This window comes from Typopeltis vanoorti, chromosome 15 (genome assembly GCF_054136105.1).
Source record: "Typopeltis vanoorti isolate ZY-2024b chromosome 15, IOZ_Tvanoo_1.0, whole genome shotgun sequence".
In the NCBI taxonomy this organism is placed as follows: domain Eukaryota; kingdom Metazoa; phylum Arthropoda; class Arachnida; order Uropygi; family Thelyphonidae; genus Typopeltis; species Typopeltis vanoorti.
The window spans coordinates 19372603-19396228 of NC_143563.1; the positions used below are offsets into that span (position 1 = coordinate 19372603).

Below are 23626 nucleotides of genomic sequence, written 5' to 3' on the forward strand. Positions count from 1 at the left end.
CATCCACATTTCAATGTAGTAAATTCTTCTAAATATGCTTTTTCTTTTTCTTCTTTCATATACAAGACTGGGATCATGTTTAAGGCTTATGATAACATTTCACTTTTTTTTTTTAATTTATTAATCTCTCGCACAAGAAGTTGTCAAGTATATAGTATACAAAACAGAGAAGGAACTTGTTCATATAGTTGTTGTGATTTGATAACACTGCATATAGAAGACAGTTTCGAAGGGAATAGAAGTAGATAGAATTAAAGAGTAAGTTTATTAGGTTTGAAGTTGGAATGCAAAATGATGTTGCCCATTGCTGCTCGTTTTTTTTTTATAAGCCAAGAGGATAGAGTCATTCACTAATTAAGTTTAAAAACAAACATTTCAATAACTTCATCTTCCCCTAAGTGCATTAGGGAATTCTGGAGAACTAAAAAAAATCTGAAAAAAAAAAACATTGACTTATTCAGACATGGAAGCATGCATTAAGTTGTTTGCAAGGATAGAAAAATCAGATTGGTGGATTTGAAGTTAAAGAGGCTATCATTGCAGTTAAAAAAATAAAGAGAATGTGATATAATTGTACAAGAAGAAATATCATATTCTTTCTTTAAGTTAGCATCTGTCATTATGGAATAATACAGAAGTACAAAACTAAATACAAAACAATACAATACAAAACTAAATTATGTGCAAAAATATCTAAATAAATGTTGTGGAAAGATTTTGGAAGAATACTGAAGATAAATACCATGATAGCTGCAAAATGTTCTCTGTGCAGTTGAAAATGATCAGAAATGGTGGAATATGTACTGTAAAAGGAATCATCATCATCATCAATTTCCTGACATATACCCTCAACGGGGTGTTCTAGCAACTATGACAGCATTACATGATTAAGTTTACATTATTAGTAATCTCCTATCAACAATTTTCCTTTAAATTGGTCTATTACTTGTGAGCACTCTAATATTGTCACAGCTAACATTTGGTGCTTCTAAAGCACACTCTGACTGAATCAATCCACCTAAACCTTGGTCTTCCTCTGGCTCTCTTTCTTGCTATTTTGGCATCAAACTCCTGTTTTGCTCACCTTTATTCATCCATTCTATATAATTGGCCATACTGCCTTAGATTACACTGATTACACATTCCTGAATGCTAACATGTCAAGTTCCTTTCTAATATCTTCATTTTTAATATGATTTTGCCATTGATGCCATTTTTCATTTAATTTTTCTAAGAACTCTCATATCTATTCTCTCCAGTCTTTGATGAAGTATACGTTATTTCTAACTCAACTTGCATATCCATAACTTAAAACTGGTTTGAGCATTGTCTTGTGTACTGCTAATTTAGTGTTTAGGCTAATTTCTCTCTTATTTCACATAAATTTATTTGCTGACTACTCACCATGCCAGCTTTGCTTATTCTGTTTCCAAATTTAATTTGCTGCCTTCACCCAAAAACCGTGCCTAAATAGATGAAATATTTTACTTGTTCTATAGGTTCTCCATTGAGAATACAGCTGAAGCTTTCTATGTTCCTGCCTATTTTCATAGTTTTGGTGCTGATTTTCATGCCAAATTTGTTACAGCTGTTATCCAATTCAGTTAGAGAACCCTGGAGACTTGCACTGGATGTGTTCAGGAGTACATCATCCTGAGTAAAGGATGATGGAGTAAAGAGCTAATATTTCTAATTCTAATATCAGGTTTAATGCCACTTTCTTTCATAATGTGATCTATATAGATGATGAATAAGAGTGGAGATAATGTGTATCCTTGTCTTAACTCTTGATTTTACATCAGACTATCTTCCTGTATTTCTTTAATTCTAACTGCTGACTTACAGCTTAAATGATTATTATTATTATGTGACACCTCCAGGAAGTTCAAAGACTTATCGAGGGAGGGCATCTACTCTACAACACTCTGTCTCCACTACTCACTCAATCCACCAACTACAACAAACTGCAAATACACCAACGGCATCTATCGCCCACCACTTTCACGGACAATGACAAACATCTATACCCATGGCGGGATTCGAACCCGCAACCTTTTGTTTGGAGAGCAGATATGCCAACCACTCGGCCAGCCCAGCTGGCATATAGACTATGTATTGCTCTCTGTGTAATGTTTCATTTACCCCATATAATTGTAGTGTTTTGAAAAGCTTTTCTCTGGGCACTTTGTCATGTGCCTTTTCCAGATCTACAGTTAGAAAACTACAAAGTTAAGAAATCATGGGAATACAACAAGGATCTGCATTAACAGATCCTTGTTGTATTCCCATGATTTCTTGACTATTTGTCATAAAGTGAAAATCTGATCGTGACAGCCTCTGTTTGGCCTGAGTCCAGCTTGTTCTTCTCTAGGTTTCTCTTCCACAGTCTTTATCAAACTCTTTTGAAGCATACTTGCATAATCTTCTTCTTCTTCAACCATTTGGTTCTGTCCACTGCTGGATGAAGGTCTCCCCAATGGTTTTCTAGACCACTCAGTTTTCTGCCTCTCCCATCCCTCACTCCTGCAACTTGTTACAGTTCATCTCTCCACCTTCTTCTTGGTCTTCCTCTTTGTCTTGTGCCATCCATTGGTCTCCACTCTGTTGTTTTTCTGGTCTATTTTCCATCATTACATGTGGCAATATGGCCAGTCCATCTCCACTTAGCCTGTTTAATGTATTTTACAATATCCGTGACACCTGTTTTGAGATCTTATCCAGGTATTTGTCTTCCTATCTCTTAATGTTATTTTTAGCATACTTCTCTCCATGCGATGTTGTGTTGTTCTCAGCTTTTTGTTTAGGGCTTCTGTTAAAGTACATGTTTCTCCCCCCGTATGTTAGGACAGGAAGTATGCACTGATTGAAAGCTTTCCTTTTATGAGTCTATCACAGGGATGTCACTTCTGAATACATCTCTCATTTTTCCATAAGTGTTATCCATCCAAAGTGAATTCTTGGATGGATGACACTTTCTGTATTTGTTCTTGTTTTCTTCTTGTTTTTGTTCCTGTTTTGTTCTTGGATGGATGACACTTTCTTTGGCAATCCTCAAAGGATAACAATTGGTCCAAATATACATATGAGATAACTTGTTATATTTCATGGTTTTCAACTTTGACAGTTCTTTGGTTTATGTATTTATTCATCATTATTTTTGTCTTTTCTCTATTTATTTTTAATCCAGTTACACTGGAGGCTTCATTTAGCTGATTTAGCCTTTCTTACAGATCTTCAAGATTATCTGCTATTAGGACAACATCACCTGCGAATTTTGGATGATGCAACCTTTCTCCATTTATGTTTATTCCTTTTGCTTCCCAATCAAGGCTTCTAAACTTCTTCTAATGCAGCTGTAAATAGTTTGGGAGATATAGTATCACCTTACCGGATGCCTTTTTGTACTAGAAACTTTTCACAGGCTAATCTTCTTGAATGGCAGTCAGTCTCAAGTAGAGTAATGTGGGCAAATATGAGAATGGGGAACTGGACAATGAGACTTATTTGTGCCTATGGTCCCACAGAAGGTTCTACTAAGGTAGAAGTGGAGGAATTTTTTGAGGCTTTAGAAAAAGCAACTGACACAAAAAAAAAATGAAAAGTTGGTCCTTGTTGGGGATCTAAATAGCAGAGTAGGAAATGATTGTGAGACATACAAAAATATTTTGGGAAAATTTGGAGAAAAGAGCAAAGCTAATAATAATGGCAAATATCTGTTGGATTTCTGCTCAGGACATGGACTGGTTATTACTAACACCATGTTCCAACATAAAAATGTGCACAAATTCACATGGAGAGAAGAGGCTAGGAATAAGAAAAGTCTCATTGACTATGTTATTGTTGATAGTGATGTTTTCTCCCTGGTGCAGGACACCACAGTGTACAGAAGATTTGAAATTGGAAGTGATCACTATTTAGTCTTGAGCAGGATAAAATTGAATTTCACATTGAAAAGAATAACATGTAAGAAAGTTTTGAAGCGAATAAAAGTTGAGCAGCTCTCAGATGTGAACTGTAGACTAAAATACACAAAGATTATTGAAGAAAAAATGAAAGAATTTGAGAACAGGGATCAAACCTTGGAGATTCAGTGGCAAACTCTGAAGAAAACATTATTTGATTCTGCCAGAGCGGCATGTGGTGAGGTTGTCTGTAAGGATAAAAAAATCAGAACTCCCTGGTGGACACAGGAAGTTAAAGAGGCAGTGAAGGAAAAGAAGAAAGCATACCATAAGTTCCTGTCAAATAAGTCAGCTTGTGCTCTTAGAGAATATAGAGACAAATGCAAGAATGCTAAACACTGTGTAAAACTAGCTAAACAAAAGACATGGGAGGACTTTGGCAAGAATATAGAAAATAAATATCAAGAAGGTGGCAAAATATTCTGGAGGTTGTTGAAGAAACTAAGGAATGGAGGAAAGAGTGACATGAAAACAGAAGAAAAAGATATCCTTGAAGTATGGAGTAATTACTTTGAAAAACTGCCAAATGAAACAAGCAGTGATGACAGCACAGTGGTAAAAAACACTGACCAGGCATGCAGTCAGGAATACATATCCATACTTGAAGTAGAAAAAGCCATCAAAGGCTTGAAATGTGGAAAAGCAGCAGGAGTAGATGATATTCGACCAGAAATGCTGAAGTATGGTGGTATAAGAGTCTTACGGTGGCTGCACTGCATAGTTCAGAAAGCCTGGACAGAGGGACGAATTCCTGATGATTGGAGTAGAGCTCTCATAGTACCCATTTATAAAAAGGGAAATAAAACTGCATGTGAGAATTACAGAGGTATTTCCCTACTGAGTGTTCCTGGCAAGATCTATGCAAGTATACTTGAGAAACGGTTGAGAAGAATTGTGGAAGAATAGCTTGGTGAAGAACAAGCTGGATTCAGGCCAAATAGAGGCTGTCAGGATCAGATCTTCACTTTACGACAAATAGTTCGAGAAAGCATGGGAATATAACAAAGATCTGTATTTAAGTTTTGTCGATCTGGAAAAGTCATATGACAAGGTGCCAAGAGAGAAGCTATTCAATACGCTGCAGTTATATGGTGTCAATGGGGCATTATATCAAGCAATACTTAGTCTTTATTTGAGTTGTAAGTCAGCAGTTAGAATTGAAGGAAGTACAGGAAGATGGTTTAATATTAAATCTGGTGTGCGACAAGGATGTACATTATCCCCTCTGTTATTCATTATCTATATGGATCACATTATGAAGGAAAGTGGTATTAAACATGATATCAAAATTGGAGATGTTAATGTCAGCTCTTTGCTTTATGCGGATGATATTATACTTCTAAATAAATCTGCTACAAGTCTGCAAGATTCTCTGACTAAATTGAATAGCTGTTGTAATAGATATGGTATGAAGGTCAGCAGTAAAAAGACAAAGACAATGAAAATAGGCAGAATCATTGAAAATGTCAACTGTGTTGTGAATGGAGAACCTGTGGAACAAGTAAAACATTTCAGCTATTTAGGCACGATTTTTACTGAGGATGGTAAATTAAATATAGAAATAGACAACAGAATCAGCAAAGCTGGTATGGTGGGAAGTCAATTGAATAAATTCATATGGAATAAGAGAGAAATTAGTCGGAACACTAAATTAGCTGTATACAAGACAGTGTTCAAACCAGTTTTAACTTATGGATCTGAGAGCTGGGTCAGAAGTAAAACACTTGACCAAAGACTAGAGACCACAGATATGAGAGTCCTGAGAAAGATTATAGGCGTGAACAGATGGCATCAATGGCAATATCATATTAAAAATGAGGATATTAGGAAAGAACTTGACATTGTCAGCATCCAGGAATGCGTTAGCAGAGCTAATCTCAGGTGGTATGATCACTTAAACAGAATGGGCGAGGAAAGATTAGCAAAACAAGTGTTCTCTGCCAGGTTGGCAGGAAAACGACCCAGAGGAAGACCAAGATATAGGTGGATTGATACGGTACAAAGTGCCTTAGACGATAGAAATATAAGATCTGATAATGTTGGAGTCTTGACAAGTAACAGACTGATTTGGAGGAAAATTGTAGATAGGAAATTAATAATGATGTAATTTTTTTCATGTAGTACTATCATATCCTGTACACCCCTTGAGGGTACATGGTAGGAATTTGATGATGATGATGATGATGATTTTCACTGTTTTTATATAATTTAATTACAGAAGTTGCATTATTGTAAATATGTTTTAGTGTTTCAATATGTGGTTTCTCAGTTCCCTGGGTTTCAAGAGCTTTTAATATTGCAGATGTTTTAACTGAATCAAATGCTTTTTTTTGTAGTCTATATAGGCCAGACATAAGGATTTATTGTATTCAATTGATATTTCAGTGAGCTGTTTTAATGTGTGAATATGGTCCAAAGTATTGTAATTCTTCCTAAATCCAGCTTGTTCACAGGATTGCATTCTCTCAAGTTTAGATTTTATTCTATTATTTATAATTTTTGTGAAGACTATATATATGGTGGGGAGTAGGCTTTTATAGGTCTGTAGTTTTTAATTTCTTCCTTATTGCCATTTTTAATATTAGAAGTGAATTGTTCCAATTTTTTTTGGAATTTTTCTGTTTTAGGCATTTATTAAAGAGTTTAGTCAACTGTTTGATGACAGGGCTTCCTCCCAGTTGAAGAAGTTTACCATAATTCCATCTTCTCCTGGGGCATTTCCATTCTTCCTCACTCAAGTTATCCATAGTTGATACTTGGATGTCTCGGTCCTTATCTTCATAGAGTTCAGTATAAAATTCCTGAATTCTTTTGATTATCGCATCTCTATTTCTTATAAGTTCACCATCTTTTTCTCTTACAGCAGCTATTAAAATGATGAAGTCCTTAGTAGAGAAATTCCTCTGCAATTGTTGTAATTCTCACATTCAGCTTTATTCCCTCTTTTTAAAGAAGGCAAATATTAAGCTCTACTTCAATAATCTGGAATTCGACTTTCTGACCAGATACCCTGAATTATTAGTGTAGCACTGCAAAACTTTTATACCTCCATACTTTAGCATTTCTGAGTGAAAGCTCTAGTTTTTCCTGATTTGCAATTCTACAGTCTCCATGAACAATGTTTTCTCATATCTATTTACAAATCCATTTAATTGCTGTTGATCAGTTTTATAGACATCTGCCCATCCATCAAATTCATTTCACAGGTCTACCAAACTGTTCTTTCTGCAATTGATGCATTCATTCATTCATTTGCAATCTATCTCCTCTTCAGCTCACCTCTGTCATAGCATGGCAGCAGACTCGGTCTTTTCCCAAATTTTTTCAATGTACTTTCTTCTACTATCACACATTTTATTCTCCCTACACATCTGACACTCACTCTCAAAACATTTCCCACATATTCACTAAACAGCATTGCTCTTCTTCCACAAATCTTTTACCTTTCATGATGAAAGATAAAAGATTTGTGGATGATTTGTCACACACATGGCCAAACAAAATCTCCCCATTCTATTGCACATTGGTACCATACTCACAGTATCCTGTATAATATAAAATATACATATATGATGTTTTTATAAAAAATTAAGCAACTCAGTCTGTCATTCACTGATAAAAACAAAAGCACTATAGTCAAATAACTTAATATTATTAACTAAGTTTGAAAAAATTACATCTTTCTGTACCAGTCTAATCACATTTCATGCATACTTCTCCATCTAGCAGCCATGGTGCTGTCAGTTTTTGGTTTCCGTGAGATGATTTTTGCTCCCCTGGCATTATCTGATTATTCATTTTTCTGCTCTCCTTATTCAAATACCTACTCTGACTGAAAATGATTCTTTGTGGAATGAAGGTTTCATTCCCTATTCATTCTTAACCCTCAACTATCAGATAACCAAAAATGCTTGTGTGGTTTTCGTAGAGTTTGCTGCAATGACTTGTTTTATTTTATAGTGGTTTGCAGAGCGCAATATATTTTTTATGTGCGTTTTTTTTTTTTTTTAATGTACAGAAAAAGAGTACACACACCAAGTTGGAGTGCAGTGTACTCCAACTTGGTGTGTGTACTCTTTTTCTGTGACTTTGAACCCCTTTAAAATGTCAGTTGAATCTTGTGTAATTCGGGCTTTTGTTTGCTTTACGAATTTAAACTTGGTTTGAAGGCTTCAGAAGCATCCCTAAGATATGTGTGGCATTTGTAAAAGATGCAGTAGCAGAACGTACTGCACAGAAATGGCTTAAAAATTTAGTTTCTGGTAATGAATCGCTTGAAGATGCATCATGTTCAGGAAGACCCTCCATTATTCATAATGAAGAATTTCATGAAACTGTTGAAAATAATTCAAGATTAACATGTCAAGAACATGTCAAAAATTCATGAAAAAGCTTCTGCTTGAGACTCAGTCTATACTGTAGCTGCAACATAGCCATTAACAAATACAATTTTGAATTTGAAAGAGCCACATGCAGAAAATGTACTTTCTACTCATACAGCATTCATACCTTCTTGTCCCCTGCCTAAGCTCAGTATTCAGTGCAACTTTGCCCTTCAATGCTTTCATCTTTCTAATATCTAGATCTCTGATGTCATGTTTCTTCCAACTCCTTCATAGATGACCAAGGAAAATTACCCCCCCCCCCCTCTCTCTCTCTGTACACACACACATGAACAGCTCACCTTATGTCTCCTCTGCTCTTTCACCAAAACAACATTAGGGAAAATCCAGAATAATTTCAGGAAAATCAGGATGGTGAGGTTTGTTAATATGTATATATCTATGTTCATCACATTATTTCTTTTTGGATTAATTGCTTTAGTATTCATAAGTTTACTACATTTTGTACTTTTTTGCATCTTCTCAGTGGATTGTGGAATAGGCTGCTGTTAGCAAAGAATATCAAGAATGAACCAGATTACTGAGTAAAATATGTTTAATAACTGATGCCTTGTGTGTGTGTGTGTGTGTGTGTGTGTGTGTGTGTGTGTGTGTGTGTGTGTGTGTGTGTGTGTGTGTGTGTAATAATAATAATTTATCTTTCTTCTTTAGAATATTAGTTACAGTCATGTTTTAGTTAAATAAAAGAAAATGACCTAAGAATAATAATTTGAATTTTTAGTTACCAAGGCATTCTCACAGGCATAGAGAGATATAATATGCACATGTACTGGCACTGGTACACAGAAGAAGGCAAACAACAGACTGAATACTAAATTACATAATCCTACTATTCTAACCAATGTCCTCTGTTAGTGTGGTCAATAGGTTAGGAGAATGTAAAGTTTAGTCGGATTCTGAACATTACATTCTCCTGACCTAAATAAATATGGCTGCCTCACACTACCAAAAATCTGAGAGACTATTATTATGAAAATTGTCAGTCGTAAACAAACCAAATCTCTATACTAAATCCATAGAGAGAACATCACTTAGGTCTGTGTGATTATGCCATTTATCACTCCTATGTGTATGCATGTGCATATTCTTATCTTTATGCATGTGAAGATACTTGAGTGACCAAGATACTTAGTGTCTTAGTCTGTGTTTCTATATTTGCATTTTATTATGTTTATTTCATGTATCATATATTCTTTTTTTTAGGTGCACTGACAGAAACTTCTATATATCGTATTATATGTATTGCACGTCTAGTACACTGTGCACTGAAGTCAGATCCATCTAACTATAGGCAATTTCATCATTTTGTTAATGTTTTGTTCACTGTTTTGCAAAGGTAAGTACATTTCACTTACAATCCATTAGGATTCAGAGATTTTTTTTTATTTAGCCACTATAAACTCAAATGCCACTAAAATATGGATTCCACCCTGTTTTTATCCATCACTAGGTTGTTTTAATGTAAATGCTTTCCTTTAATAACTTTATTGCAATCCCAGGAAAGATTTATTATGCTATTTGCATGTGCAGGGGAGTGAAAAAAATCTTTCTGAGTTGTGGTATATCTTGATCAAGAATGAGTCCAATGTCCAATATTATATTTTGATGATCAGTATTTTATTTTTGGTATGTTATTCAGTATGTTATTTTTATTACATTATACTTTGATGTTGCATTTTGTTATTATACAGCACAAAGTTTAAGATTCTTGTGGGTTCTTTACAGATCTTTCCTTCAGCATTAAAGCTAGAGAAGCAAACAAAAGGCTACTCAAGAATCTTACATCTTTGTATTGTGTGATAACAAAGTGCAACATGAGCCTGGACTCTTTCATGGCTAAGATGTCACAACCTAAAAAGATTTATAGAACTGATGTCCTATTAAAGTTCCTTTCTAGCGGCCAGATTCACTTATAGCCACTTCTGAGCAGCACAGTTGTCTTCTTCCTTATAATCCTGTGTGAAGGAGTATCCAGAGCATAGTTTGGTAGTCCTGATTTACTATGTAGATGATTGTGAAAGTAATCTACAAGGCTATACAAAGTAGGCTAAGTTGAGTCAGAAGATTCATGCAGGAGATCCACACCAACCTTTATACACACAATTCTTGTAATACCTCTCCTTAAATCATTCACTGTCAGCACACTCACAACTACTTCTACCAATTATTCCATTCATCATTCTCCAAGCAAAAAATCTAGTCAGAACACCCTTACTAAACTGCATTTTTACACAACTTCCAAGAGAAATCCCTAGTTCTTTTTCTCTATTTGTCATGTAGTGAAAAAGTTCTTTTCTGTCACTGTTACAGAACTTCATTAAGTTTCTATCATGTCTTCTCTTTTCTGCCTATCACCTAAACTGTAAGCCACACACCTTCAATCTGTCTTCATAAGGAGCATTGCACAGACCTGTCACCATCTTGGTCACTTATCTATGAATCCTCTCCACCACTGCTACCTTCTGATCACCAATAAACCCAGGTGATCAAATCTGTACACAGTAGTCAAGATGCTGAATTATAGTCTTATAAAAAAGGGATAATAAGCTCTGTATCTTTGCTTTTAGTGCCAATCCAAGTAATCCTTTGAGCTGTTTTTCCAACTCTTGCAACATGCCTTCTGAACTTCAACTACCTATCCACTATTTTCCTCAGATCCCTATCTTCATCAATTCCCTGCAATACAGTACCATCAGTGTGACACATGGTATGTAATATTTTCATCCCAACGTGCATAACCTAAGTTACATTTTGCAACTTAACACAGTGCCAATTTATTTGAATCATGTTTACATCACCTTTATCGACTATTGCTTTCCCTAGTTTCATCATCCTCTGTATCATAAATATACAAATCAAAGAGTAGTGGTCTTGAATTGAGTAGTGCATATCCTTCAAGCACTCCACTGTCCACCTTCATTCTCCTAGATTCTACTTCACCATATGCTATTACTCTCTGATGTCTGTCTGTCTGCCCCCCCCCCCCAATCCATGCTTCCAGCTTTATATCTATTTTCATTTGCTCCAGCTTATGTAATAATTTTCCATGAATGATTCTGCCAGATGCCTTTGCAAAGTCCAGGAGTATTATAGTAATTTCCTTTATCTAATTCTGCTGTTATTTTATAATAAATTGTGAGTAAATTACTAAGGCAGGGCTTACTTTTTATATAGCCATGCTAGCCACTGTAGAGTATTCTATTCATATCCACCAAGTCCTAAATTTACCTTTCCAACATCTTTGCCATCACTCCTAACATAATTGATCTGTAATTTTCTAGTTCTGTTTTAGAGCCACCTTTATGTAATGAAACTGTCCTACTCTCTTTCTCTTTTCACTCCCTTTTTCAATATCAGCATGAATCAGTCTCTGATTGGGAAACTGACCATGGAGTCTTCTTCTGGCAGATTGCCAAATGTGAAATTATCAGTAAAGAAAGAGTTTATATTGTATGTTGAACTACAAAGCAAGCAATTATGATAGATTTAAGAGGCAGCTTGGAGCAGTGCTATGGCTTAAGAAGCTATGGAAAGAATGTCAGTAGCATAGGAATAATTGCTCAGGGATTGTTTGACAGAAGCACTTTCAGACTGCATGCCCATGTGTATAAAGAAGGGACTGAAAAAAAAAAAAAGATATTGTAGAAGGAATATAAGAACTGCAAAATCTACATCTGGCTGATACATCCTTGCCAAGTGGTCACTTTATAACTTAATTCTTTTATTTTTGCTTCTGTCACCTCCTTCCTCTGTCTTCAGCATTGATTAAACTTTTTCTTCCATAATCATTGTTTCTCTTACTCACTACATAAGTGAAAAAACTTTTGGAACAATCTGACCTGCTTATCTAATTTTCTCTCACAATCCAATTTAGTCTTTTTTACCATAACTTCAAACTTCTTCATAATTATGTGTGTGCAAATTTTACCGGGATCACTTATTGTTATTAGAGCATCTTGATGGAGTTCAAAGACTAATCGCTAAACTGTTATTTACACACTGATTATCACACCACTCCTTCAACTCATTTATTGACAAAGCACCCACAACTGTCTCTTGTAACTAATTCCACTTATTCATCACTCTCCATGTTAAAAAAAAATCTAGTTCTCACATCTTTACTTACCATATTCTTACAGAACTTTCAAGGGTGATCCCTTTTTTAATCCATGAATTGTATAGAAAATATCATGTTGAAAAAAAATTTCTTCTGTATATATTGTATAAACTCCCTTTAGTAACTTATATATGTTCCTATCATCTTGACTGTTTTCTTCCTATCAGCTGAACTTTTGTAATTCACAAACTTCTCCTCATAGGAAGCATTCCACATACTTGTCACCATTCTTTCCTCTTTGTAATCTGTGTTTGGAAGTGGGGGAGGGGTAGTGTGGATATGTGCTGTTAAAATTCTTTTTATTTGGTGGGCCAAATAAAAAGAATTTTTATTTATTTAATAAAATTTCTTTTATTTGGCCAATAAAATAAAAATGTTATTTTATTGGCCAAAAAAGTGTATTTTATGTGGGTGAGTTCTGTGTTGAGTGCAGTGTTATCTGAGCAAATTAATTTTGCCTGGTGGACTAAGGTTTTTATAGTTCCAAATTTTTGGGAGGGGAGTGGGGGTGATGTTACTGTTGATGGATTTATCTACTTGTGTGTGTGTGTGGGGGGGGGGTTGTAGGCTGTGAAGATGAGGGATCCATTTGGTTATCTTGTAACTAGGGTGGCAAGGAAGGGTAGACTGTTACTTTTTATTTCTGTTGTGAATTGGATCTTTGGATGTTGGCTGTTCAAATGGGATAAGAAAGTGTGTAAGGTGTCCCAGCCATGTGGCCAAATTGCAGGGAAAATTCTACAAACAAAATGTGGGTTTCCACTCAAAATGTGAGAACAGTATTCTAAACTTGGGCAGATTTGAGCTTTATAAAGTGTCAGGAGTCGAGCTGGGCAGAAGTACTGTTGGAATGAAAAAGAATACTGAGCTTTATGAAGGCTGAGGAGGTTCTTGTGCCAGGATAGCATAGATGTGAAAACTGATTCTGGTTGACAAGCAGAATATTGTTAAAAGTGAGGGTGAGTGAGTAAGGCATGATCTTTCTGATGGGAAATAAGACAGAATTATGTTTTGGTGGAATTCAAATTCACCAGGTTGTCCTCATTCCAAGAATGGCTAGGAGATGGTTGTTTCAGACATTGGTTAAGAGAAGATCTTGAAGCATGAGTTTCTTGAGCACACTACAAGGTTTTGAAAATATAAAACAGGAGTGTGGATAGTACTATCATCAGCAAAGGCTATGAATAAGATTGGATGGCAGAGAGAGAGTAGATCATTACCATATAGGAAGAAAAGCATTGGTAAAAGCACAGAACCCTGGTGTGCACCAGCATTGATTAAAACATCAGATAAATGGAAACCATCCATCCAGAACCTGAAATGAATGATAGACAGGAAGATGTTCCTTCATTCACAAAGGGAATGGAGGAACACCATGAGATAGTAGCTTGTTAAGAAGACCATAATGCCAGACTTGATCAAATGCCATGGAAATATTAGAATACCTTGAGTTTTTCTAAAATTTTTCATGGCCTACATCTAAAGTAGTTGAGGATGACTAAGAGATCTGTGGAATGAGAATGGCAGAATCCATATGGGGGAGATCACCGAGTAACTTGTGAGTCTCTAAGTAGTGAAGCATTTGGCTGTCGATGACCTTTTCCATTATTATTTTTGAGAGCATTGAGGTCAGAGCAATAGGATGATAGTTCAATGGTTCACTTTTATCTCCCATTTTTATTTATTTATTTATTTATTTATTATTTTTTTGGAATAGGCTGGATAAAAGCTTACTTCCAGGCAGTTGGGTAGATGCCAGATGAGCATGACAACTCAAAGAGGCAATATAGGATGGTGTGAGTTCTGGAGCCCAAGCTTTTAGTACAACTGGGGGAATACTATCAGGCATAGGAGAGTTACTGGTATCAAATTTATTGAGTATTTTTCTGATGTCCCTTCTGGGGAAATTTCAGAGGCATACTGTGGATAGTTTGTGGAATGGGAGACCTTCCTTTGTCATCTGTATGAGAGTTGGAAGGAAAAAACTGGTACCAAGAGGTCTACCTTATCTTTGGGAGATCTTACTATGGTACCATCAGGATGTGAGAGAGGCAGACATGTAGAAGGACAGAACTCACATCCCATAATTTTTGCTGTTGGATCAGAAGGCCAAACTGTCATTTGGACAGGACACAAGCTTAGTGCATTTGACCTTTACAAAGTCTGCTTTACACACACGCACGCACGCGCGCATGCACACACACACACACACACACACACCGTAAAATCCCTATTTTACACTTTTCAGGGGACTGATGGAAAAAAGTGTAAATAGCAGGAAATGTAAAAAAAACATTAAAAAAAAGGCTAAAAGATGACTTACTGCTAGTATGTGAGTCTACATACTAGATTTTAATAACTTAAAATAAATGAATTTAGAATTACTTACATTTATCTATTTAAATTAAAAAAATCTTTAATTGTTGATTGTTTTTGCTTTTTTTTTTTTTGACATAATGCCAGATTGCTTTGCATTGAGTTCATTACTTGACCTGTTTTTTACTATCGTGTTCAAAGTGGACAACAGAGAGTCCAAGATCTTTTGCTAAATGCACACATGTTCCGGCATGCCAATCTACACGTCGCAGAATTGCCATCTTTTCTTCTACCGAAATACATTTCCTGTCTTTTTTCTCAATGTTACTAACATGGATAATCCACCACCGCAACTTGAGAGCAACTTTCACACGCTAAATTACGTAGCAGAAATTCTGCAATATCGATTCGTACTGTGATTAAAAAAGCACGGTATCGCTCATCACTACATTACTGCTGCAAACATGGAAGTCACTGTGATGGCAGAAACGAAACTACAGCGAAATCAATGCCATTTGGGAACAGAAATGCGCAGATGTCAGCAGAAATCCATTTGAAAATCAGTATTGCCACCCGAGAAAATAATGCAAATCATGGGAAATAATGTCCACATCAAGTTATTAATGGCGGGAAAACAATATATCGTAAGAATATGACTTAAGACGGGACCAACAGAAAATGATGTAAATGGCAGGAAAACGTAAATTGCGGGAATGTAAAAATGGGGTTTTACTGTATATTATTATTTTTTATTTTTTATTTATTTATTATTATTATTTTTTTTTGTAGTTGTTATGTGCTGTAGTCTAACCTTAGTGAGAGGCTGGAGTCTTTGTGTGGCTATTGGACATATGTCAGATTTTTGGCTTGGACTGTTTTTTCACAGTTGTTGGAGAACCAGGATTTGGATAAGAGTTAAAGATTTTGAATGGAGTAGGGAATAAAAGCATTCATCCTAGCAAGAATAATTTTTGTTATTATATCAGAGCAGATGCTAGAATCAATGGTAGCAATTAGCAGACCTATGGAAATGAGGCATAGGAGCCCCCCACCCCCCACCCCCCACCCTGCCCAAGGTCAAAGTCATTCCAATTGGCACTCTCACAACCTTGTATCCTGAAGTATTACAAGAGTAAGAGAAGGACAATCTGAAAAAAAAAAAGGGGGAAAAAAAGAGAGATATGGTTATGGTCAGGCTTGCAAAGGGAAGAATAACATTCTTCCCTTTGGGAGAATTGAAAGGATTATGTGGCATTCTGGTGGGTTGATTTACAGTTTGTGTAAATCATTAATTGTAGCAAACAGTTTGACTTCTTTATCAGCTTAGTTTGTGAAATTGGAAAAAGGGAGTTAGTCTGAGTTGTGGACGTTGATATCACCAAGGAAGATTATCTCACTGTTAGGATAATTAGATTATGTGCGATCATCTCCCAGAGATAAGTAGTCAAAAAAGTTAGTGAAGTTGTTGGAGTTTATAGAAACCATAAAGTTGACAGATGAAGACAATAAAGTGAGATAAGCTAATCTTGAGGCAAAGTGGATTGCATAGATGGGAATTCCTGGTTCGATTACCTTTGGGATGATATATCAGTCCTGACAATAGCTTAAGTTCTTGCAAAAAGCATCATAGAAGATGTAATGAGGAAAGTGGTGAGATGTTGTAGAGAGTGCTAGTTGTGGTTTGTCCAAAGACATCCAAACCTGATAGTATATCAGGTTTGGATGTCTATACATGGTTGTAGTAGTGCACATAATTGATATTGGAATTCAACCTCTGATGCTAGTGAAGTCAGTCTGAAAGGGTTTTTTTCTTTGTGTGGGTGTGTGTGGAATGTTGAGATTTTGTTGGATTTTTTGGGGTATTTTTATTTTTTGCATTTTTTTCTGACATGTTTAGAGTTGTTTTTGGGAGAGATCTTTTATTTTTATAAACTGCAGTGACCATGGAATTTTTTTGTAATGTTGATTGGAGTAAAAGAATGAGAAATTTAAAGAGGCGAGGCATGCAGTGGGGGTGAAGTACTTGAGGGTCATCACTCCCACATGGGGAGTATCCAGACTTCAATCCACATGTGGCTTTGGACAGTGCAGGGAGCACTGTCCAAATGTCAATAATGCCTTCCAAAGCATTATTGAGAGGTTTGGTCCTGTGTACTATCTGGCAGTTGGCCTGCAGAAACCACTTTATGGCTTTATCCTTGAATGGGTGAGGTACTAGCTTCCTAGTTAAAAGATTTGGATGCAGAGAGCATGGAAAGCATATATTTTTGTAGATAGGCTTATACATTGATAACATGACTATTAGATTATTTAAGGAATTTACAACATATACTGGAATATTAATTAAAAGAAACTTTAATAAATACCTCTTATTATTTGGCAATGCCACATTGCCATCTTCATGGGAACATACAACTATGACACGTGCACACAGGCACTACAAAAAGCAAATGAAGCAGAAGAGAGAAAACCACTGTTGTTCCTAGAGTCCTAAAGGTGCCCCCTAGCGGGCTATATTGGGTTGTCTTGGCTTTTGGGCTGAAGTTCTCAAGATGCAAGCTTCCCAAATTTGGGGCAGTCTCATGCACCCATATTTGTTGAGGTTTGGAAAGTTTTTTAGAATTGAGGCTGATTCCATGAACAGTCTTTCATATTTAAATTTGCTGCGGTGTATTAACGTGACTTTCTTCCAATGTATTCTGTGGTGGGTATCCAGAGCATGGTCTGCAAGCCCAGAGTGGCTGTACTGGTGAAACCAGATGTAGTCTTTGTGTTCCAAAATCCTGACATTTGCTGTCCTGCCTATTTGGCCAAAGTAGGACAGTTTACAGCTGCAAGGGACCTGGTATACCCCAGTTAAGTCTAGAGGAAGTGGTTAGTCTTTGGTGGAGCAGATAAGGGATGCCAATTTTTTATGTGGTTTGTAACAAGAAGTCAGGTCATAATTTTTTAAGATTTTGGTTAATCCAGAGCACCTCTGAAAAGTTAACCAAAATCTTAAAAAAAATGACCTGACTTCTTGTTACAGACCATGTAAAAAAATTGGCATCCCTTATCCACTCCACCACTTCCCCTAGACCTACCTGGGGTATACCAGGTCGCTTGCAGCTGTAAACGTCAGGATTTCAGAACATAAAGACTACATCTGGTTTCACCAGTACAGCCACTCTGGGCTTGCAGACCATGCTCTGGATACCTGCCACAGGATATGTTGGAAGAAAGGCACGTTAATACACCACAGCAAATTTAAATATGAAATATTGTTCATGGAATCAGCCTCAGCTCGAAAAAACTTTCCAAACCTCAACAAATATGGGTGCATGAGACTGCCCCAAATTTGGGAAGCTTGCAGCTTGAGAACTTCAGCCCAACAGTCAAAACAATCCAATATAGCCTGCTAGGGGGCACCTTTAGGACTCTAGGAACAACAGTAGTTTTTTCTCTTCTGCTTCATTTGCTTTTTGTACTGCCTGCATGCATGTGTCATAGTTGTATGTTCCCATGAAGATGGCAATGTCACTTTGCCGAAATATAGGAGGTATTTATTAAAGTGTCTTTTAATTAATATTCCAAGTATACATTGTAAATTCCTTAAATAATTTAATAGTAATGGAAAGCATATATGTATAACCCTCTTAATATTAGGATACTTACACCTAATGTTTATAATTTGTTTATTATTTATATAGCTGAAGCATTGGTTATATATGTTATATTATATATAATATATATTATATTATATATTATATAGCATTGGTTTCATATAGAATTCATTAATGTTAATGGATTTTTGCATATTGAAAATGATGAGAATTCCATAGAGCCACTTTAAAATGTGTGTCATTACTTATCACTTAATATCAGTTTCTTAATATAATTTTCTTAATATCATTTAGGTTTTCTCAACTACCTCAACCACCTATAGAATTATTGGCTGTTTGTGTAGATGTATTTACTGCTCTATCAACTGAAACTCCACTTGAAGTATGGAAAAGGCTGGTCCCAACTAATTTTTTGCCTTTCATGATAAGCACTACTCAGAACACTAGTGAATTAGCAAGGCATGTAAATTCTGTTAAATTACAGTTTATTTTTAAAGGTGTTTGAATATAAAGTCAGAGGTAGTTTTATTGTATATTGTTTGCGAGTGATGTTCTTCAATATAATTCAAGCTTGATGTTCATTAATGATAAAAAAAAGTGTTTGGTTAATATCAATTTAGAAATATTTTTATTACTGTATTGTTTATATTCTTATGTATTAATATAATTTAATATATACATCCATCAATGTAATTCCAGATTTATATTCATTAAAGAAGCAACCCCCCCCCCCCCCAAATTAATGTATTTCATATTTCAACTTGGTTGAATATACTTGGTTGAAACATGAAGCTCTTCGCATTACAGTTGCAAAACAGGAATCAAATAAATTACAATAATGATGTCTCTGTTCAAACAGGTGGTTTAAAACCAATATTTATTTATGACTAGCATACATATATTCTTGATATGTATACCCACAGTTGTATTAAGGGTATATATAAGATAAAAACAAGCAATTGATTTTGCAGTTCTTTCTCACAATATCAGTGCATTAACAACAGAAACTGGTAATTTGAAATGGAAAACTCTTTTTACACTAATTTGCATAAAAAAAATTCTGTAGAATATCTGTAAGGATATATTTACAGTCTACAGTAACTAAGAATAACCCACTCTAAGAATACAATAACTATTTATCAGTGACAAAACTTATAAGTTTTGTTGCACTTGGAATGTGGTCTCAAAGAATAACTGCTCATGGTGGATTATAGTTCTTTACATTCTTATCTTTTATGTATAGTATTCCTTCTGAACTCAGAAATAACCTGGCTAGATTAAAAGGAACAAAATCATTAGGTACCAATCCTTCCTGGGTCATTATATATTGTGTCCTCCCATGATGAGTCCTTGGAGGTGTCATGCAATAATAATTATTATTATTTAAAGTATACATTTTTGGTCGTTTTTATAATAGAAATACAATTTTATTAATACAGACCAGTATTTTACAATAAACATTTATTAAAACCTACCAGTTTCGCCAGCAAACTGTCTGGCTTTTTCAAGGCATTACGGAGATATGAAAGTTAGTAAATGCAAATTAAAAGGAACATAAAAAACGTTGTAAACCAAACTAGTATCTATGGTTACACGTTTCGCGTGACAGAGATGGCTTATTGTTCTTATTCATTATCACGCATGCGTGTTTGTTGTAGACTTGTAATGTGATTACTGGCTAGCTGTAGTTCAGATTGATTGAGAGAGAGGATCAAGTTTTTCCACGAACTGTTTAGAATTACACCCTGATTTCCGTTGAGGTTTCCGCCGGTTATTAGTACTATTGTGGCTTCCTTAAATACACGATGCCTGTAGTCGTCATCGAGATATGGCATGGAGCTGTTTTGCCAATCTATCGTGTGGTTAGACGTGCAGAAATGATGTGCTAAGCCAGAAGAGATGCTTCTGTTGTGGTTTACATCACCAACATGTTCTTTTTGTCTAATTTCTAAACTTTGTGAAGTTTGTCCGATGTAGGCAAGACCACAGGAGCAGGAAATGTAATATACTCCTGGATATTTGTAGAACGGAACTTTATCTTTTGGAGATCCTAAAACTTGTCGGATGTTGGTGGTTGGTTTGAAGACCACTCTGATGTTGTGGGCTCTTAGTATTCTTGCTATTTGATAAGAAATTGACTTGATGAAAGGTATCACTACAGTAGAAACGTGCTGATGGTGGGATTCTTCTTGTCTGGGGGTTGTCATTGTATAGATATTTTTTGATGATGTTTTGAGGTTATCCATTTTGTGATAATGTGTTGGCTATTAGTGAGAGTTCATTCTGTGTATCCTCCTCTTCTGATATAAACTTTTTGGCTCTATGTTTCAACATGTGGATAATACTCAGTTTGTGTGACTTGTGATGGTTTGAAGTATAGTGAAGATATCTTCCAGTATCTGTGGGCTTTCTGTAAATGGATAATTTGACACTGTTAGGTTGTTTTTTTATCAAAATATCTAAAAAATGCAGTTGGTTGTTGTTTTCTACTTCCAGAGTGAATTTTATCTTGCTATGTATTGAGTTGATTTTATCCACAAATGATTTAAGGTTGTCTAAGCTGTCTTGCCATATGATGAATATATCATCCACATATCTCCACCATGTAGATGGTCTCGGAGAGATTGCAGAGAGAATTTCTTTTTCAAGTTTTTCCATGAAAAGGTCTGCACAAGATGGTGATAGTGGGCTTCCCATTGCCAGGCCTTCTAATTGTTGGTATATGGTGTTGTTAACCTTGAAGAAATTAGATTGAAGGCAGTGTCTAAACATCTGTGTGATGTCTAGAGGAAAGAGGTCTTGGATGATGTTTATTACCTCTTCTACTGGAACATTGGTGAAAAGGGATACAACATCTAGGCTGGCTAGCATGTCAGTTGGTGCAATCTTAATGGCTTGGAGTTTATTTACAAAATGTTGACTATTCTTGATATAGGATTCTGTTGATCTTATTTTATTATTTAATAAGTTTGCAAGATGCTTTGCCAAAAGGTAGGTTGGTGATGATCTTCCATCAACTATTGGACGGAGAGGTATATCCTGTTTATGTATTTTAGGTGTTCCATATAGTCTTGGGGTGACAGGATGTGAGGACTGCACCAACTGACATGCAGGAGTATATTACATTTCCTGCTCCTGTGGTCTTGCCTACATCGGACAAACTTCACGAAGTTTAGAAATTAGACAAAAAGAACATGTTGGTGATGTAAACCACAACAGAAGCATCTCTTCTGGCTTAGCACATCATTTCTGCACGTCTAACCACACGATAGATTGGCAAAACAGCTCCATGCCATATCTCGATGACGACTACAGGCATCGTGTATTTAAGGAAGCCACAATAGTACTAATAACCGGCGGAAACCTCAACGGAAATCAGGGTGTAATTCTAAACAGTTCGTGGAAAAACTTGATCCTCTCTCTCAATCAATCTGAACTACAGCTAGCCAGTAATCACATTACAAGTCTACAACAAACACGCATGCGTGATAATGAATAAGAACAATAAGCCATCTCTGTCACGTGAAACGTGTAACCATAGATACTAGTTTGGTTTACAACGTTTTTTATGTTCCTTTTAATTTGCATTTACTAACTTTCATATCTCCGTAATGCCTTGAAAAAGCCAGACAGTTTGCTGGCGAAACTGGTAGGTTTTAATAAATGTTTATTGTAAAATACTGGTCTGTATTAATAAAATTGTATTTCAATTATTATTATTATATATATAGGTCCCCAAAATGGATCTTCCTGCTGAGCAATCTTTATGGAATTAGTATCTATCCCAAATTTTATCTGTGGACTTCCTAGCCATTTCTTTTTTAGAAGAACTTAAACGTATCACATTAGCATTTCTGCAAAAACAATCTTTATTTAAAGCATCAGGCTCTTGTTCTGTGTGCAATCCTTCATTCATTACATGATGCACATCAGTTTCATCCTTACTAAGAGGACATCAGTTTGCTGATGTTCCAGAAAAACAATTAGAGAACTCTTTACAAAATTCAATTCTGTGTATAGAAATTATTCTAGAATGATCACAGGGGCATTTGAAACCAATAATGCATCAGAGTAAGAGGAAAATCAGGAAAGAATATATCTAGAGAGATACTCTGAGTAACAGGCAACTCCTGATTAAAATATTCCTTAGATTTATCTAACTGCTGTAAGTCTTCTTGTAACTTATCTTTTAAGAACAAAAAGAATTGCCAAGTTACCACTAAAACACGAACCCCATGTCTAAAAGTATATCTTACATGGAATTTCTGGAATCTCTGCTTTAATTGAATTTAATGATTCTCCATTGATTGCATCTAATGTACTCATGAATCCTGTGTTTTTAGAAGAATGGGTCTTCTTATCAAATGCCTTAGTGATTCTAGATAAATTTCTAGGGCAAAATCTAGCAATATGTTCCTGTTCTGAACATCTATATTATCTAAATTTCTGGGGTTTTTTTATAACTGTCAGTGGGCAAGATGGTAAAAAGAAGGCAGGAATCTGCAGACATGATTCTTGAAAAACTGAACATCTGACTTAAGGGAAGACAAATACATTACATTTAGAACAACCTGCCCTTGAGGGGAGGTTGTTCTAAATGTAATGACACCTGGTTTACTGATAAGTGAAGTGGCTTGGTGTCACACTTGGTTCTTTAGATTTGTAGAAACTGGATTATCAAAACATCAATCCACTTAGAGTAATAACTGTACAATAGGTTTACAACCTTTCATTGAGTTGGATCATAAAAAAAGAATAATAAATAAAAATAATTTCTGTGGTGTGTATCTGAGAACTATCATTAATTCTTTAAACCTTCATTAGATTCTTTACCGTGTATTACAGTCAACTGCGAATGAGTATTCAGAATAGACTTTAAAATTTTCATCTTGTGTTTTTGTAACATCTTAAATTTTATCATGCACCGTTTTTTTTTTTTTTTTTTTGTTGCATAATTAGGCACATGGGGTCAGAACATCAGAAATCACTCCTTACTCCACAACTGATTGCGCCAACGACCAGCATGCGACTGAAGCTTTTTAACCTCTTCTTTAAAATTCTTTTTCTGTGAAATTTTTTTATCAAAATTAGTCTAAGAAAATCTTTCTGATTTGGTTAATTTTCTTTCATTAGTGTCGGAGTTATTGATATCATCTATGACTTGAATAGACTTTGGTAAATTAGGATTTAAACTGAATTATTGTCTCCTCCATCTGAGCAACCTGT

General features: G+C 35.5%; 1 protein-coding gene across 1 annotated transcript in view; it reads left to right on the forward strand.

Annotated features, from left to right (window-relative positions):
* LOC150098439 (nucleoporin NUP188-like) overlaps positions 1-23626 on the forward strand; it is a 280537-nt gene that overhangs the window by 14442 nt on the left and 242469 nt on the right. The window contains exons 3-4 of the mRNA XM_090405212.1: positions 9569-9701; positions 18695-18859. Of these exons, the coding sequence (XP_090261338.1) occupies positions 9569-9701; positions 18695-18859 (298 nt within the window). The remainder of the gene's footprint in view (positions 1-9568; positions 9702-18694; positions 18860-23626) is intronic.